Genomic DNA, 16309 nt, shown 5'->3' with positions numbered 1-16309 from the left:
CCTTAATTAAAACTCAGCAGTGCAGTGTAAACTGCATTATCTAATTTTTATTATTAAACCCCATTTCAACAACAAAATTTCTTCCATAAAAAAAAAACAACGAGTTTTATTCTTTCTATTGAAGCTACTAGTAGTAAATTCCTCACTCGAAATTAAAGGAAAATACAATCTTTTTTATTTTTTAAATATTAGTTTTTTTAAGGAAAAAATTACTTGATTTTTTAGTGGAGTTTTAAGTAAAAATTATAATTTTAGTAAAAGTTAAAATTAGAAAATAATTTTAAAAAAAATTAAGAGAAATTTGGAAGGGCGCCGATGGTCCCACTCTTTTGTTTAATTACAATGTTGATGCATTTATTTTAGTGACTTAATAGAATGACCAATATGATATTACGTGAAAAGAATCAAAAACAGGAAAAATGAATATGCATTTATTTTTGTTGTCCCAAACGCAGCCTTAACAGTAACTGCCCAACCTCCCTCAAGAGGATATCAAGATATCATCATCAGAACTCGTACTTAAAGGAGTGAATACTCAACAACACTGCACTATCAGAGAAGAAACAAACAGCAGCAGCAAACATGGCGACGACCCCATTTCTTCGCAACAAATACTGGGTTCTGAGGCACGGCAAAAGCATTCCGAATGAGAAAGGACTCATAGTTTCTTCGTTGGTTTTTCTCTTCACTCAGACTCTGCTTTATTTTATTTTATATTTATTACTCACGTTCATTTATAAATTACTATACAAATATTTATGTGATGTAATGAGCAATCAAGTTTTTGGCTTTTAAATTGTACGAGGAAATGAGTAATGCCATATCGGTTTAGTTTAATCTTAGGTTATCATTGTCTGGTTTTGTTTCATGTCTGATACATTCATCGTGATAACAAAATTCTTTTTTTTTGTTTAATTTCTTTTTAATGATCCCATTTTTGTTTTGAAGTTGTTTACTTAGTTTTGATTAACAAAAATAGGAAAATGGCACGCGTCGCGAGTATCAATTAGCATCAGAAGGAGTGGATCAAGCTCGGTTGGCTGGAGAGTTATTCCTAAAGGTATTTACATTTCATGCTTGTCATTCCTTTATTCATGTTTTTCTTGCTAAGCAAAATGAATTGTCTTAGGTTTTCATTTTGTCAAGAATTATTATTTCTAGAACCAAAATTTTATCTTTTGTATGGCTGTTTGCTAGTGTATGCCTTCTGGGGTACTCAATAGTGTTTGTGAGGAGTGCATCCATTAAGGGGTAGTTGCTTAATCATTAGGAATGGTATTGGATTCTGGTGCGTGCTTTCCTGAAGATTATGTGTACGATGATAATAGCTTGAGTCAATGATCCACCTTTGATAAACCCAGATTTGCAAGATAGGTAGGTACTATAACAGTAAGCGGGTACCTATAAATGAAGATCAAGAAGAAATAGATTTTGGTTGTCTCCGATGGTCATTATCTTATCCAGACTCATTTGGCCAATGAGAAAGAGAAAAATGTATTTTCTTCTTCACATACTGGGTAACTTTATTATGTGTGTAGGAACTGAATGAAAATAATATTCCGCTGGAAAATGTTCGCATATGCTACTCTCCATTTTCAAGAACAACACACACAGCTGAAGTCGTTGCATCTGTTTTGAATCTTCCTTTTGAAGGTCCTCAATGTAAGGTAAGCTGCTTTAATTTGCAAAGATTTATCTTATTGAGATTACCCAGATGCTTTTGCATTGAAATGCTTTGAATAATAGACAGAACATACATGTGTATGTTAAATGCTTCAGCTAATGCTTACTGACTTGTCCAGAGATGAGGATAAATACTTTGCATTTGTGTATTTGTTTTCTCAAAAGAGACTTATATTCAGTCAAACAGAACTTCACACTCTATTTTCAGTATTCTTTCCTTTCTATTGTAGGTTTGGGACAAAAAATTGCTAATTTATTTTGACAAATAAAATGAAACATTTGTTTTTCATCACGCACTTGCTTGCACTGATCTTGAAGTTAATTTTGCTGGGCAGGTGATGGAAGATCTTCGAGAACGTTTCTTTGGCCCTTCATTTGAACTTTTGTCACATGATAAAGTATGTGTCCTATTAATGAAATCTAATTGTCATTTGTCAGTATAAATGTGGCATATGAAAGATTGCTTCTGCTTTATAATAGGGGCATTATAAGCATTTAGGGTGAAGGTTTAATTGATATGTGGTGATATCTACATCAACTGACCTATTCTATTTGAACCTATGCACAAGTTTTTGTTTTCCCCCTAATTGCATAGTATTTGAGGCTTTCTTATTTCCTATTTCCTTCCGTGAGCAGTATCCTGAGATATGGGCCCTAGATGAGAAAGATCCATTCATGCGACCGGAGGGAGGAGAAAGTGTCAATGACGTCGTTTCTAGACTTGCAACTGCTATGGCAGCTATGGAATTGGAATTTCAAGGGTAATAATGCTCATCCTTATTTGGCATTCCGGAAAACAAATCAGGGAATTATTTGAGAATAAATGCTGCATTTATGTTTCTAAGACACTGACATTGATACTAGTTGGGAAGCAAACAAATAAGGATATACAAATTTGAAAGCAAACAAATAAGTAACAACATGAATGATGACTCCTTGATTATGGATTGCTAACAACTAAAAATATGATCCTGGATCAGAATGCTTAAAACCTTAGTAGTATGAGTTAGCAGAAAAATATTTCCCATCTGAATTCTCAAAGAAATTCAAATGATATTGTGGAAAAAAAAACATTAATTTTAAATCCTTGATAAGATGCTTAACATTTTGTTCATGTTACCTGAATATCATATTGTTTAGCGTGATAATTGTTAGGTGTTTAGCGTGATAATTGTTAGGTCCTGTAGAATGCTTATACAACTGCAATGATTTCATCCTTCTAGTAGCTTGAGGTAATTAGCCCCTAATTTCTTGTGTTTACTTTATGTTTGTTTTGCAGATGCGCAATTTTGGTTGTTAGCCATGGTGATCCCCTACAAATCTTGCAGACACTACTTAATGCCGTTAAGCAAGTTACAGAGCCCAATTGTGATAACTTGGCATCAAGGATTGAAACTGTCCGAGTCCACAACATCCTGTCACAGCACCGGAAAAATGCTCTGCTTACTGGAGAACTTCGGTCCGTTGTACAATAGTTCGCTGAATCTGCCTAGAAGAGTTAGGCCGGATATTATTGAGCTCGAGTTGTTGGTAGTTTTTGCCAGCAATTTCTAACTGGAAGATTATATGGGCACTGTAATGGCTTTGAATGAAGCATCATTTACTCTTAAGATTATATTTTAAGTCTCCATTGGCAAAGAGTGCGCAATGAAGTGAATGCTGATTGTTGAACGCCTAGGAGAATCAGCCTCAGGCTCCCTAATTTGCTGTCGTTAAGGATATTTTGATATGTTTCTGTTCTCTCTTTTCTAATTTTCTTATAGTCACTGAATTACCTGACTGATGCTGTAATTCTCAGCATAGGAAATTTGGTTACAAGATGGGAAATATCGTCAGAGCTTATGTACCCTTAGATTTTTGCGAGAAAAGTCTGAGGGAAAAGTGTGTGCTATGTCGTAGCTTATTGTCAATTGAGATTGTACAAGCATCCAGTCACCGAAGAATCTACATGATGAAAACCTGAATAAAGCAGACTTGCACTACTAATTTACAAGAAAATGGAAAGCATTTTGTCAATAATACAATGCATTGCTAAGACAGGACATAGTTACATTTTACTCGATGAATCTGTTGAAAACAAAAAAAGCAATTTTCCCAATCCAGTGGCATTTACTATCACCCAAGCCTTCAGGAAACTCTATACAACAAATTGAATTCCATCATGCAAACCTAACGTACACCATTGATCACCTATAACCACCTCAGTTTACCGGCAAAAAATCCACAACAGAATTCTTGAATCATATACACGTGCAGCCTCCTGGTGCAGCAGTAAATGTTCTATATATGTAAAGCAAGATCCAGGAACCTCATGAGGAAAATTGCACTCTTCTAACCAAATGCCCGCATATGAACAGTTCGTGCTTCATTCCAGAACCATCCTTGTTGAGATTCTTTTTCTTTTTTCCCCCTTTTTGGGTCCAAATTGCTACAATAACTCCTCTTAACTAATCTTTGGTGACCCACCTTCGACCCCTAATCTCGTAACCACCATAGTTTTGATCACTGCTACTTTCTCCACCGCTCTCGCCACTGGTGTATCCTGACTTTCTGCGGTGCTTCTTCCTTGTGGGCGCACTATCACTGATGCTCCCATTTAACAGGGGGTCATCAATCCCACGTATCACCCTCCTTGTGTGTGAGGAGGCAATACAACTATCATCCTTTGTTTTTCTCCTATCCTTGTCATGCCTCTTTATATTTTGGGAGATCTTATGTATCTTCTCATTGAACTTTGTAATCCCCTTCTCCACAGGCTCTACTGCTTGGTTTACAGTGAACTTCACATCATTCACAATCTGCATAGAAAGCAAACATCAGATTCAAGACTAAGAACAGGCTTACAACAATAAAATAAAATTTAATGAGACAAAAGTGATCCATAAATCTATATGGAGTATACAAACGGCAATTAGTTATAATCTGTCCCACAAGAACAATATTTTGTTTCCCACAATATTAAGATATTCCAGGCAACCAGCAAAAAACTAAGTCCAGGCAACTAAAGCAAATCTATTCCTTTTTCTTATAGCTTGCAATGGTGAAAAGATCCACCTGTCCAGGCTGCTTCAATATGACATCATAGGATAAAAAAAACTTACGTATCCACTGCCACCAACAAAAACATCCCGGACACTTTCTCTGATGGTCATTCCACTCTTGATGTCAACATCTGGCTGGGGTAGCCGTAACTTTGTGGGTCTCTCACTGTCCCGAATCTCGTCAGGGTCCAGCGGACAATCAGCAGAGTAGTCTCCAAGGACCGAAATATCCCCAGAAAAGCACTCTCCCATTTGCTCGTAAGGCTTTGCAGGGAATACGTATAGGTGAACAATAGAAGCAATTGCCATCTGTGCTGGATGAATACAAGTGCTTGTTTAACTTCAATATTTTAATGAGATTTATAACATTCATAAACCTTGGCAGGAGAAACAATGTTTTAAAGACTACAGAAAAATATGACGTTAGAGAATAACTATGAATGTGGAAGCAGGTGACATGAAATCTTGAAAGACTTGAGAAACATCAAAAAATGTTTGAAGATGATGGAAGGCATACCTCTATACAAATGATGAAGTCTTGGACACTGGATTTAAACTGCAAGCCTTGAGCTATAGGACTTTTAAACAAACCAAGGGAATAAAGAAGAGCAATTGCTACACCTTGCCACCAAGTCAAAAATACAATTGACTTAAATGTCAAAAACTTGGCCAATGGCTTTATGTGTGCCAATTCATCTTTTGTGACTGTATAAAATTGAATTAGACAATACAAAGCCCAAGACTGACTAAAATTTAGAACCACCGCCATATAAGGATACCTACAAAAACACAAGAAGGCACAGAGAATAAGAGATTTCTTAATCAAATTCCACTGATAGCTGCCCACTGTTTCAGATCTAGAAAAATTAACAGTCAACACCACTAGTTCAAAAAGACACCTATTTTTCAAACAGCAAAACTCCCTGAGAATACAAACCAAAATTGAGAATAGGTGCAAACATGTCCACATGAAATCATTCTGATTCCTAACAGCATATTGCATGGTTATCAAATAACAAACAATTCTCCACACCCACGAAGAGACTGATAGACCTAAAACAAGATTCAAACCATTCAACCCAGCTGCGTGCTGTTTAAAATTTGTTATGCATTAAATAAGATGATCAGAAGGCTAATCTATGAAAAATAGAACACAATCAAGCATTCAAATTATTCAGTGAAATTTTGTGCTAACAAGATATCATTAATGGTCCATGAAATAATCTTACCCGCATCCCCACTTGAACTCTCCTTCACAATACACATTAAAGGCTTCAAGAACGACAGCCAAAAGAGCAGTGAGAGACTTTATTATCATCTGCCAGACAAACATATAACCCACCGCTATTAAACAATGAAAGAAAGAAAAAATTGAAAAAAAAGAAGAGTAAAATGCAGCAAAAGTTAATCTTTCAGTGAGTGAAAGAAAACATACGTATTGAACAATTCCAATTTTGACAAGTTGGTAAAACCATCGACCAAGTTCCCATGGTTTTAAGATATAATTCATTGGGAATGGATGTGTCACAATTCCTCTTTCAGAATTGTGTTCTAACAGCGGAGCTTTATGACTTGCACGTCCTTCTCTTTCCATAAACTCAATAGTTCTCTCTTCCCCCCCTTTGATATATTATTTAAAAAAATGAAACACCATAGGAACAAGAATGAGAATCAGCACATAAATACGAGACCAACAAATGAATAAGAAAGGAATTCTCTATTTCAAAATAAATTCGCATTGCATGAGAAAGCTATTGAAAACTACATACCCAGGCAAGCAACAAGATATCTTCCAAAGCAATACATAGCAAAGGACTCATAGCAATCCCGTAGTATTTCGCAGTCAATACTAACTGTTGGATTCGTCAATGAGACAAACTGTTCAAAATAATCCATGTTAGGAAAAGAGAATGATGCAGCAGAGGGAAGGAGTACCAAACAATGTACATAGGACAGGAAAAACTATTTTCACATTGGAAAACACTCGAATATGTTCCACACCAATAAACAAAACACTGAACCTTCCAATACAATTATGTCACCTCATTTTACAGTGATGTATAAAAATGTATCACATAATCCCCAAATCACTTCTAATATCCAATCTAGTAATTCAGAGACATGCAGTCTCATACTAGATTCGCCCATCCAAACCTGTCAAAAAGTTACAAAAGAAAACCTATCCAGATTCTAAATTTGAAATTGAATAGCTCATCTTTCTCTACAGATGGAAAGTACATCCATTCAAGAAGATAGTAACTTCTTTATGCCAAATTGATTATTAAACAACTTACTGATTCTACTGCATAGCAAGGAACCATCAAAATAACTCCAATCAGAAACTTTTGTTCCTGAATACAGGGACAAAAGAAGAATATAAGTGAATAAACAATAATAGAGTACAAAACCTATGAAGATCTCAATAAAAATTCGACAAAGTGTAGCAACAAATTAACAAAAACCTCGGGATTCTTGTATGCAGAAAGGTGGTCAAACAAAAGGTACATCGAAAGTGAAAGGGTCACTACTACTAGGACACCGGCAATTAGACTTGCCCATATGGGAGTCGCATAAGCAAACAAAGAAACGAGATTGTGATAACTTGCAATCCTCATGAGCTATACTAACTTCTAATTGGGCTATGCTCTCAAATACCACCAGCATAATGGAACTACAAACCCACAAACAAACTCATAATACAACATTTGATGAGCCAAATGGACATGGACCTGTTACAAAACACCCAAAAACAAATGTTATCAAAAACAAATATAAGATTAAAATCATCATTTTTTAATTAAAAAATAAATAAAATTGCTTTAAAACTATGTTCTCATATCTTATTTTATTCATGAAAATAGTTATGCCATGAGAAACGGCAATACCCAATTTTTTTTCTTTTTTCAAAAGTTCATAGAAAATTGAAGAAGGAAAAAATACAGTCCTCAAAATGATATCTCTTCTTGAGTTTAGAAAAGTTGAAAACTTTGAGTCCAACTAAGCCAATTAATTAATCGATGATCAATTAAAAGTTCATTGAACTGAAAAAAATTAAGAGATAAGATCTCTTACAGAGATGCGCCAGACGCTGGGGTAAAATCACTTACAGAGATGGAGGGAGCGTTGTCGTTTTGGGACCCAACCAAACCCACTAATTCTCTTTCGACGCTCGGAGGAGGACACTCAACAACGTTGGCGACTCGGCTCGCATGTGTCACGTGCGAATTTGTTTTGATCCAAAGAAATTGGAATAATCTATCATTTAACCCCTTGGTTGATGGTTGGTAACTGTAAGTATAAATATGGAAGTAATTGGGGAATTTATAGAAAAATCTTGAAATCGGGGGTACGTGGTTAAAATGTCCCCATGTCCCTCAATTGCTTTAGTAACTTGACTCTAATTGCCACTTCGGCCTGGGCCGACGTGGTGGGCTGCTGCCCTCACAAGACTTGTGAGGGCAGCGATTCTAGCCCCCACAAATGTCTTATGAGGGCAGCGGTTTTAGCTCCTATAAAAATATTGTGGGAGCTAAATATTCTTAATATGTAAAAATTATTCTTTCTTATGAAATATGAGTGGAGTATAGACATTCTTCTTCTGTGAGAGATTATTTGTCTGGGCATGTATTTTACAGAATTTAATGTAATAATATAAATCTTAATTATGTATATCTGATTGTAATTATCAGTGTAATATATCTGTTATAATAGTAGTTGTTGTAAATATCTGTGTAATACAGTAATCTAATGTTTAATCAGTATTCAAAAAAAAATTTTGACTCTAATTTTCATAATTTTTAAGTACTTTTTGATAATTTTATACATCTTTTAAACGTATTAACGACAAACTGAAACAATCTTGTTATATTGTTATCATGTCCTACATTTTAAAGAATTAAAAAAAAAAAAAGATAAAATGTGTGATAATTATGTGATAAGGCCTCATCTGTGAAACTGGTCATTACTGATTGATTACACTGTTACAGAAGGGAACGGATCGCGGATCTATTTGGTGTATATGGAAAAAATATGCTTTATTTAAGAAGATAACGAAATATAATGGATCTCAATGTTATTATCCATTTATATTTAAATCGCGAGTAAAGGAAAAACACTAAATTATTCTGAAGCGGAGGAAAATGGAGAACACAGCGGTTTTGAGAGAGTGGTTCGATCGAGTTGACTCAGAAAAAACAGGAAGCATAGCAGCAGCTCAGCTCAAGGTTTAAACTTCTCTTTGCTCATTGTTTCTATTCTATATCATCTCAAATTGAAACAAATTATCTTTTCCATTTAACCACAACGCAAACTGACGTGTCGTTTTCTTTTCTTTTCTTTTCTTTTTTTTTCTGTCAGCACGCTTTCGCCGTTGGCAATCTTGATTTTTCTCTCTCTGTTGTTCAACAAATGATCAGGTTCTTTCATTTTTTTTCAATGATTTATTTTTTCGTGTGTGTATGGTAAATTGCTGACAAATATAATTTTTTTTTTTAATTTTCCAAGGATGTATGATTTTGATAGGAATGGTACTATGAGCTTTGAGGGTAAGTTTAGTTTTGAATGATTTGTTTTTATTTACTTTTTTTTTTAATTAATTTACTATAATTTGTTGATTTTTTTTTTTTTTGTTTGGAATCCAGAATTTGTGGAGCTTAACAAGTTCCTTCTAAAGGTTAGCAACTGTCACTTTATCCATTTTGTGATGATTTTAATCTGTTAAGTGAAAATTTGTAATTTTAACTAAAATATATGAGCTTGATTCAATAAGAAGCTTAGTTACTGTACTGCTCTGTGATCTGCAATCTGAATGCAGTTGTATGTTTTCGAAAATAACTGATACATTCATTTTTTATCCAGTCAAATACTAGTCTCCAAACTGTAAAGAGTTCGTGGCTCTATGGTTCGACATGAAGACAATGGCCTGTTTAATTTTACTATTTTAGTGTAGGTCTTTGATTCCATACATGTTTTCGCAGTTTTGAAAAATGTGTTCTGTTGAGAGTCTTTGAAAATAGTTTTCAAACTCATTCCAAAAACTAGCTTCTTTAAGATTATATCCTATTATATCTAAAAAATCTTCAGTTGTACTTTAGTTTTGAAAGTGTTTCTAGATTATGAATGAAATGTACCCTTAACTTATTTGTTGTTTCTCTTAAGTGCAAGTTATAATCTGTATTATTATGTATATCCACGAGCATAGAAGAAGAAATGATAATTATTTACTCAAACTTGTTTGCAGGTTCAACATGCCTTCTCAGACCTGGAGAGGTAATCGTTGTATTAAGCAGTGTTATATAAAACTTTTTAGTTCATTACTAAGATAAAGAAAAATTGAAAAATCTTTATTTTTTATTTTTTCTTCACTATTTAGATAAAGATTTGATGTAGCTTTGAGATACAGTACAAATGTTTGGTCCAAGAAGTTTGTATATCTACACTCTATCTCAGTTTTTGGGTTCATTGTTGCAGGGGTCGTGGATATCTTGTTCCCGATAACGTGTATGAGGTATCTTTTGACATGGTTTTGACTGTTAGTTAGATGAAAAAATGATGTGTTGCATAGCCTCAAGAATGCCTGTTCTAATTTATAATTATTTGCCTTTGTTTTCTTGTCGGAGCTGTAATTCTGGATTGTAACTGCTGAACCTAATTACAGGCATTGGTGAAAATTGGTTTTTCTTTGGACTCACCAGCTTTTTACACAGTCTGTGAGGTATGCACGAGCATTTTTTATTTTAAATTAAAAGAGATCTTTCTCACATAAAATAATGCAGATGTACTACTTTAACATTGATCATTTTACTCTAGAGTTAATGGCTAGGGACATGAAGCAAACCTAGATGCTTATACAAGATCTAGAAGAATTTTAGCTCTTTAGTTGCTCAAGTAAAATTGTAAGCTTGATTGCTTTGATCAGTTATTTTGTAAGCTGCTGGTATTAGCATTTTGAGTGATGAAATATGTGACCTACTACTGTATGTGGAACACATTCCAAATAGAGACCTTTTACAGTATAGTACATGCCACTGTTGTGGCTTTACATCTGCGATTTGTTTGGATATTCAGCGTGCTTATTATATATTTATCCTTGCTTGCAAATGGAAGCTAGAGAGGATGTTCAGTCACCGTCTCTAGGCGTACAACATTGTGTACTGCAGTCTTGCTGTAATATTACTAAATACGATCTGTTCCACAAAATAACTCTACACGTCTTTGAGATCTTACCTTTCATCAAAGTTTAACTGGGACTGCCTTATTAGATTTACTTCTCTGAACTATTATCTTGTTTGGTAGTGAATAATTTGTTTATTCTCCTTTATAAGGTGAGAATTGGTTTTTTTGGCCATTGAATCTGATAGCTTTCTTTATCACTCAGAGTTTTGATCAGAATAAGAATGGAAGACTTCGTCTGGATGACTTCATATCCCTTTGTATATTTTTGCAGTCTGCTCGGTATGAATCCCTTAAATTTTCATGTTGAATATTGCACCTTGAGTGATTAGGGATGGTTGATTGACATAAATGCCCTCACATTCCACAAAAATTGCACGAGTCTTGAGACATAGTGCAGCGCTTATGGTATTTATCAATGAATTCAAAAATTTAATGCCATTCTGCTGATGGGGAGATTATTATTCATTTTTTTCCTCAGGAATCTGTTTAATTCATTTGATACAGCTAAGCAGGGCAGGATCACTCTTGATCTCAACCAGTTTATCTTTTGTAGTGAGTATATAAATTCAGCTTGAGCAAGAACAATTTTGTTTCTAATAATCCTTATTTTTCACCTACCCCTTGTAAATCATGTGGTAAATTCTTCTTGCGTGCGTTTTCTGATATCATTAATTCATTATGTTAATGTCTTCCTGTTTTGCTGCAGCTGCCAATTGTAGAATATGAAATCAAATTCTTGCTGCCCAGTAAGTACGGTGGCCTGCTGGATGGCTCCGTATATCATGGACTTACTTGTATAGTTATATTCTCTCCCTATTAGATTTTTATTCTTTTTTCTCTTCCCCATTTTTGGGTTTGATTCAGGATTAGCTTATTGTTTTGAGGATTATGTTGACAATATAGGTGTGACTCAAGTTCAGTTGCATAAAGTAATTCCGTTAAATTTTCTAACTCAAGTATTACAATAACCATACTTAAATATTAGACGAGTCCTGAATGGATTAAAAGTAGCCAGGAGCAACAAGTACAATGCGTATAGCCGGTTTCTTGAAGCTTCTATGATTGCCAAAATATTTTATATATATATATATAGAGAGAGAGAGAGAGAGAGAGATATTAGTGTCATTCAAAATCTCTTTTTATTTTATTTATTTAACTTTGTTCGAGTGTAATGAGAGAATGAGTTTTTGGAGGAGAATTTATATTTATCTCTTTTGAAAAGAAGCTCCAATTTTGAGATTTTGGAAGTAGTCTTGAGAATCTAAAGATTGTGCAGCTTTTTTAAAGAGCTGATGAATTGTTTAAGTACCATTTTTAACGATTTCAATCCACGGCTCACACAACAAAAAAACTTTTCCATTGAGATAACTAGAAACTTGTCAAGTAATTGAAATATATAAAAAATAATTTATGACAGAATGTTAAAATAGTTTAATCAATTAATTAGTTATAAATAATGGTTAAGTTGAAAATTTTTGACAAAATGTGAAAAGTTAGGTGGTGCAAGGCTTTGTTAAAAATAATTTACGTGAGTACATAAATTGTCGATGTAAAATATGGTGGTTCATTAATAACTTTTCTTATAAATATTGAATGAATTGTAGGCCAGTGATTTCAGTATTTCTGTGCATTGGATTGTTCATTCTTTAGCATATAAAGTTTTTTATTTATCTCATTCAAATTAATCAATTCTAGCAAAGCCACAGGACCTAACCTTTCAAATTTTATCATCCACATTTTATATTTTATATTTTGTTATCTCTAAATAATTGGTAATAATGATAATTTTTTAAAAATTATTGATTTTAATTCTTAATTAATAAAGATAATTTTGGAGTTTTATAATATATATGAGGATATATATTAAAGATAAAACTAGTTTTCAAAATCAGATTTTGAAAAATATACTATTTTCCTACTTTTCAAAAATTACTGTAGTGTGAGGCAATCTTGCTGAAAGTGGTTCTATTAAAAAAAAATTATGAAACACCAAATTTAGCTTTTAATTTTTTAGAATTACATTTAAACCTCTCAAAAACAATTCTAAAGGGACCTTTATTATAAGAAAATCTATTTTAATTTTACAAATAACCTCATACAGCCATACTTCACTCTCTTAGCACACCCCGTTGGATCTAAACTCTCCGAAGTTAATATGAAATTTTTGTTTTATTTCAGACTGCCTGCTAAATAAAATAATTTGCTCACTTGTCATGTTATGAAAAAAAGTTGTTTGGATTATCTGTTTTGCTTGATTTTTGTTATTCATTTTATTGGATAAGGTACGGATACAAGTTTGTCCTTTTTCTAGTTTAGAGTAAAATTTAAACTAAGGAAATGATGTCTTCTAATAATTAAAAAACAAATTCGAAGAGTACAAAATAATTATAAAGAAAAAATCTCAATATGAAATCACAAACCCTAAACCCATATTCACAACCAATTTTTAATTTTTGGAGCCGTTTTCCAATTTATATTTTACATTAGTTATTATCTTTCATGGATGAATTAGTTATTGTCTTTCTCGAATGGTTATTTAGAGACGTGAGTCCCTAACCGCCCTTAAATTTCTTTATGCCGTTGAAGGTAACAAGGGTTTTAATAAGAAATTTGTTTTCTAATTGAACTAAAATTAAACGTTAAAGTGGTGACTATAGAAGAAAGCGGTTTTGTGAGAGTTTTGGAAGGGTGCTAATAGCTGCGCAGCTAGCTTTTAGTTTCTTCAATTAGAATCCATTTTGGTAATTTACTTGAAAAGTTTTCGTTTGGCCCGTTTATTTTTATTTTTTATTTATTATTATTATTATTATTATTATTATTTCATATTATTTTGGTCACCTCAAGCTAAGCTAGTTTGTAGTTTCTTCATTTAAAGTCCATTAAACTAAAGCAATAACAGGTCATGAAAAGGTCATTAAGCTTTTGCGTCAAGCATGCATTTATATATATATATAAATAAATGTTTTAATCTGGAATTTTAAAGTGTGGGATCCTTCGGGAAAACATTTAATCTTTTAAAACCCTGCGGTTTTAAAGCTTTCCTGCATTTTTCCCGCACTTTAATATCCCGGACTTGAAAACTACTCTATATATATATCGACACACACACATTAAGCTCATGTCAAAGCAGTGGTGGTGCATACGTTTGAACAAATATGCTATTAATCCCAAAGCAATAACAGGTCATGAGTACAACAACTTTGACATCAAAATCAACATAAGGCTACTAAAATACATCAAAGTGCAGCCGCTGTTCTCAATCTCATCTTATGCTTTTTACAAGATCTTTCTCACTACATTTAACAAAAATAACAAGTAAATTTAACCCAAAAAAAAATTGAAGGGTTGGAATTGGAAATGTGAGGATGGGGACGCTGAAATGGGTGTTACATATGAGAGAATTTTAGGTTTAGGTTTATTAATGTGTAAACTAAGTTGATAAAATTTAATATTCTATATTCTAATTTTGAAAAATACAAGGTTTGGGCTAGGCCAGGCCTTTCCAGGCATGAGAGGGTCGGGCCAAAGCCGAAAGGCCTGGGCTGGACTGGTTTTTTTGCTTAAACATATGATCTTCTTTAACAAAAAAAAAAACAAAAAACTGAAGAGTAAATAACCCAATTCTGTTAACAGGTAACTAAAAAACACGTGTATAAAATTGATTGAGCAGTTCATCAGAAATTACAAAGTAAACAAAAATTTAGGAGGGAAAAGAAACAATAGCAGCAATAGCACCGCGTGATCCAAGAAAGGGCAATGGCTGGATTAAGATTCAAAGCATTCATCAACAAAGAAAAGATTATGAAAGAGCATGCGCAAAAGCTGAACATAGAAACAATCACGGGGATCGCATACGTCATATTAGTGAAAATAAACAAGTCTTTTGGATCTTCGTTTTGGTTTTGTTAGCCATTTTATGGTTCCTTTTGTTTCCATCTGCTCAGTAGTCACTAAGTAGCCAGCTCACAGTAGTAGATTGTAAGACTTAGATTCTGTTGTTCTTTTGTCTTTTGTCAGTCTTCTTGTCTTCATCTTTAGTAGATTTTTCTATTCCTTGAGGAATTGTTTCGTGGTCTGTATTAATGGTGCTGGTGGTCAAAGTCATAGTATCTGAGATCGGCGAAAAGGCTGCAAACGTTGTGTACACAGGTCGTGTTAGAAATATATATGTGAATATATATTTATATATAGGGTTCTATCACTTTGAGGTCACTCATGAGGGATGCATGACCAAGAGTAAGTGATCATTTTGAGTTATAACTCTATAATATCTTACAATATTATAGTGAAAGATATTAAGTGATCATTAAGAAGATGATCACTCTAACATTTGTTTAAGTTTATTTAGTGATCATTAAGAAGATGATCACTACTTTTAGAATGGTATAAATAGAGTGCAAATCCATAGATAAGCGAAGCTAAGCAAATAATAAGTAAAAGTACAATTTGGAGAAAATTCAAGTCAAGAGAAGCTTAGACGGTTCTTGCAATGTGAATTGAGAGGATTTTCTGACTTTGTGGTCATCCTCCGACCATAAATCAGTAGCACAATCTTGGTTTATCAGTTTTCCGCATATAATCCGGGTATGTGTTTAAATTTAGATTTACAAGTTTTTATGTTGATTCTTGCTCGAAAATCAACATTGGTATCAGAGATAAATAGATTGTGTTCTGATTTGAGCATGTAAAGCATAAAAACCAAGCATGTTCTTTAAAAAGGTTAATTTTTTTCATCAAGAACACATATTAATGGCATGTAATAATTCACTTGTTTTTTATGCCATGCTACTGGATTAATAAACATATTAAGGTGTATAGATTAATTCCTAGTTGCCATGAGGATTAATATGATCTATGTAATGAGTAAAATGAAAAACTAGGATATGAACCCGTAGGTTTATTTTACTCATAACTTTTATGATACATAACATATGAATATGAAAAGATCTTTCCAACGGTATATGACACAACTTAAAAGTAAATTTTAACTCCCAAGTATAAGAGTGTCTTGTTGTATTATAACTCGGTGAGTCCGAGGTCGATCCACAGAGAAAAGATTTAATTAGTTTATTTTATTTTATCTAAAAATTGAAATTAAAACTTGAATATAAACAACTTAATTTAAATGAAACTATGGAATTGAACTAGTTAGGGTTATGGATCCACTCTTAGAAATAAATAAAAATTAATAAATTCTTTTTGCCAATTTGTTTTAGATTTATTACTCAAAAGATTAATTATACAAATTATTGTTATTTTCCCTTTAATTTTATGATGGATTAAGTATTTATTGTGCCAAAATTTAATTTGTCTACAATAAGTCAAAATACCATTTCACCATGCCTTATATTAAGATCTTAAGAATTTATTGTGCCAAATTCATTTGTTTGTCTACAATAAATCAAATTTTC

The 16309-nt window shown here is 33.1% G+C and overlaps 3 protein-coding genes across 6 annotated transcripts; 2 read left to right on the top strand and 1 right to left on the bottom strand.

The window, feature by feature from the left end:
• The first annotated feature begins 406 nt into the window (after nucleotides 1–406).
• On the top strand, nucleotides 407–3323 carry LOC102619241 (uncharacterized). Its single transcript, XM_006486550.4, has 6 exons — nucleotides 407–675; nucleotides 980–1060; nucleotides 1539–1667; nucleotides 2019–2081; nucleotides 2320–2444; nucleotides 2963–3323. The coding sequence occupies exons 1-6, from the start codon at nucleotides 583–585 to the stop codon at nucleotides 3156–3158; spliced, it is 687 nt and encodes a 228-aa protein (XP_006486613.1). The 5' UTR covers nucleotides 407–582; the 3' UTR covers nucleotides 3159–3323.
• Nucleotides 3324–3632: 309 nt separating this feature from the next.
• On the bottom strand, nucleotides 3633–7999 carry LOC102618733 (protein LAZ1). Of its 3 annotated transcripts, none has more exons than XM_015532812.3 (9): nucleotides 7832–7999; nucleotides 7187–7453; nucleotides 7019–7075; nucleotides 6494–6602; nucleotides 6160–6344; nucleotides 5954–6042; nucleotides 5242–5503; nucleotides 4785–5033; nucleotides 3633–4481 (listed from the first exon to the last, which is right to left on the bottom strand). In XM_015532812.3, exons 2-9 carry the CDS (start codon nucleotides 7337–7339, stop codon nucleotides 4131–4133), a joined length of 1455 nt encoding a protein of 484 aa, XP_015388298.1. In that variant the 5' UTR covers nucleotides 7340–7453; nucleotides 7832–7999; the 3' UTR covers nucleotides 3633–4130. The 3 variants fall into 3 exon arrangements, with proteins under 3 accessions (XP_015388298.1, XP_006486611.1, XP_052288194.1); XM_006486548.4 differs by having other exon boundaries at nucleotides 7797–7962; XM_052432234.1 differs by having other exon boundaries at nucleotides 4333–4481; nucleotides 4785–5038; nucleotides 7797–7962.
• A 791-nt stretch (nucleotides 8000–8790) lies between these two features.
• On the top strand, nucleotides 8791–11849 carry LOC102618453 (uncharacterized). Of its 2 annotated transcripts, none has more exons than XM_025102433.2 (10): nucleotides 8791–8947; nucleotides 9081–9139; nucleotides 9246–9268; nucleotides 9365–9396; nucleotides 9964–9992; nucleotides 10194–10230; nucleotides 10381–10437; nucleotides 11101–11177; nucleotides 11377–11450; nucleotides 11605–11849. In XM_025102433.2, exons 1-10 carry the CDS (start codon nucleotides 8864–8866, stop codon nucleotides 11622–11624), a joined length of 492 nt encoding a protein of 163 aa, XP_024958201.2. In that variant the 5' UTR covers nucleotides 8791–8863; the 3' UTR covers nucleotides 11625–11849. The 2 variants fall into 2 exon arrangements, with proteins under 2 accessions (XP_024958201.2, XP_006486610.2); XM_006486547.4 differs by having other exon boundaries at nucleotides 8792–8947; nucleotides 9228–9268.
• The last annotated feature ends 4460 nt before the right edge of the window (nucleotides 11850–16309 follow it).

This window comes from Citrus sinensis, chromosome 8 (assembly GCF_022201045.2).
Source record: "Citrus sinensis cultivar Valencia sweet orange chromosome 8, DVS_A1.0, whole genome shotgun sequence".
Taxonomy (NCBI): Eukaryota; Viridiplantae; Streptophyta; class Magnoliopsida; order Sapindales; family Rutaceae; genus Citrus; species Citrus sinensis.
This window is presented reverse-complemented; position numbering and strand designations above follow the sequence as displayed.

What these genes read in the sequence shown, in the direction of transcription:
- LOC102619241 (XM_006486550.4), top strand. Translation starts at nt 583, where the DNA reads ATGGCGACGACCCCATTTCTTCGCAACAAATACTGGGTTCTGAGGCAC. An exon ending in AACTTTTGTCACATGATAAA is followed by an intron (nt 2,082 to 2,319) that starts GTATGTGTCCTA and finishes TTCCGTGAGCAG; the next exon opens with TATCCTGAGATATGGGCCCT. An exon ending in ATGGAATTGGAATTTCAAGG is followed by an intron (nt 2,445 to 2,962) that starts GTAATAATGCTC and finishes TTTGTTTTGCAG; the next exon opens with ATGCGCAATTTTGGTTGTTA.
- LOC102618733 (XM_015532812.3), bottom strand. Translation starts at nt 7,339, where the DNA reads ATGAGGATTGCAAGTTATCACAATCTCGTTTCTTTGTTTGCTTATGCG. An exon ending in CTGCATACAAGAATCCCGAG is followed by an intron (nt 7,076 to 7,186) that starts GTTTTTGTTAAT and finishes CCCTGTATTCAG; the next exon opens with GAACAAAAGTTTCTGATTGG. An exon ending in ATATCTTGTTGCTTGCCTGG is followed by an intron (nt 6,345 to 6,493) that starts GTATGTAGTTTT and finishes AATATATCAAAG; the next exon opens with GGGGGGAAGAGAGAACTATT.
- LOC102618453 (XM_006486547.4), top strand. Translation starts at nt 8,864, where the DNA reads ATGGAGAACACAGCGGTTTTGAGAGAGTGGTTCGATCGAGTTGACTCA. An exon ending in GTTGTTCAACAAATGATCAG is followed by an intron (nt 9,140 to 9,227) that starts GTTCTTTCATTT and finishes TAATTTTCCAAG; the next exon opens with GATGTATGATTTTGATAGGA. An exon ending in TTCCCGATAACGTGTATGAG is followed by an intron (nt 10,231 to 10,380) that starts GTATCTTTTGAC and finishes ACCTAATTACAG; the next exon opens with GCATTGGTGAAAATTGGTTT.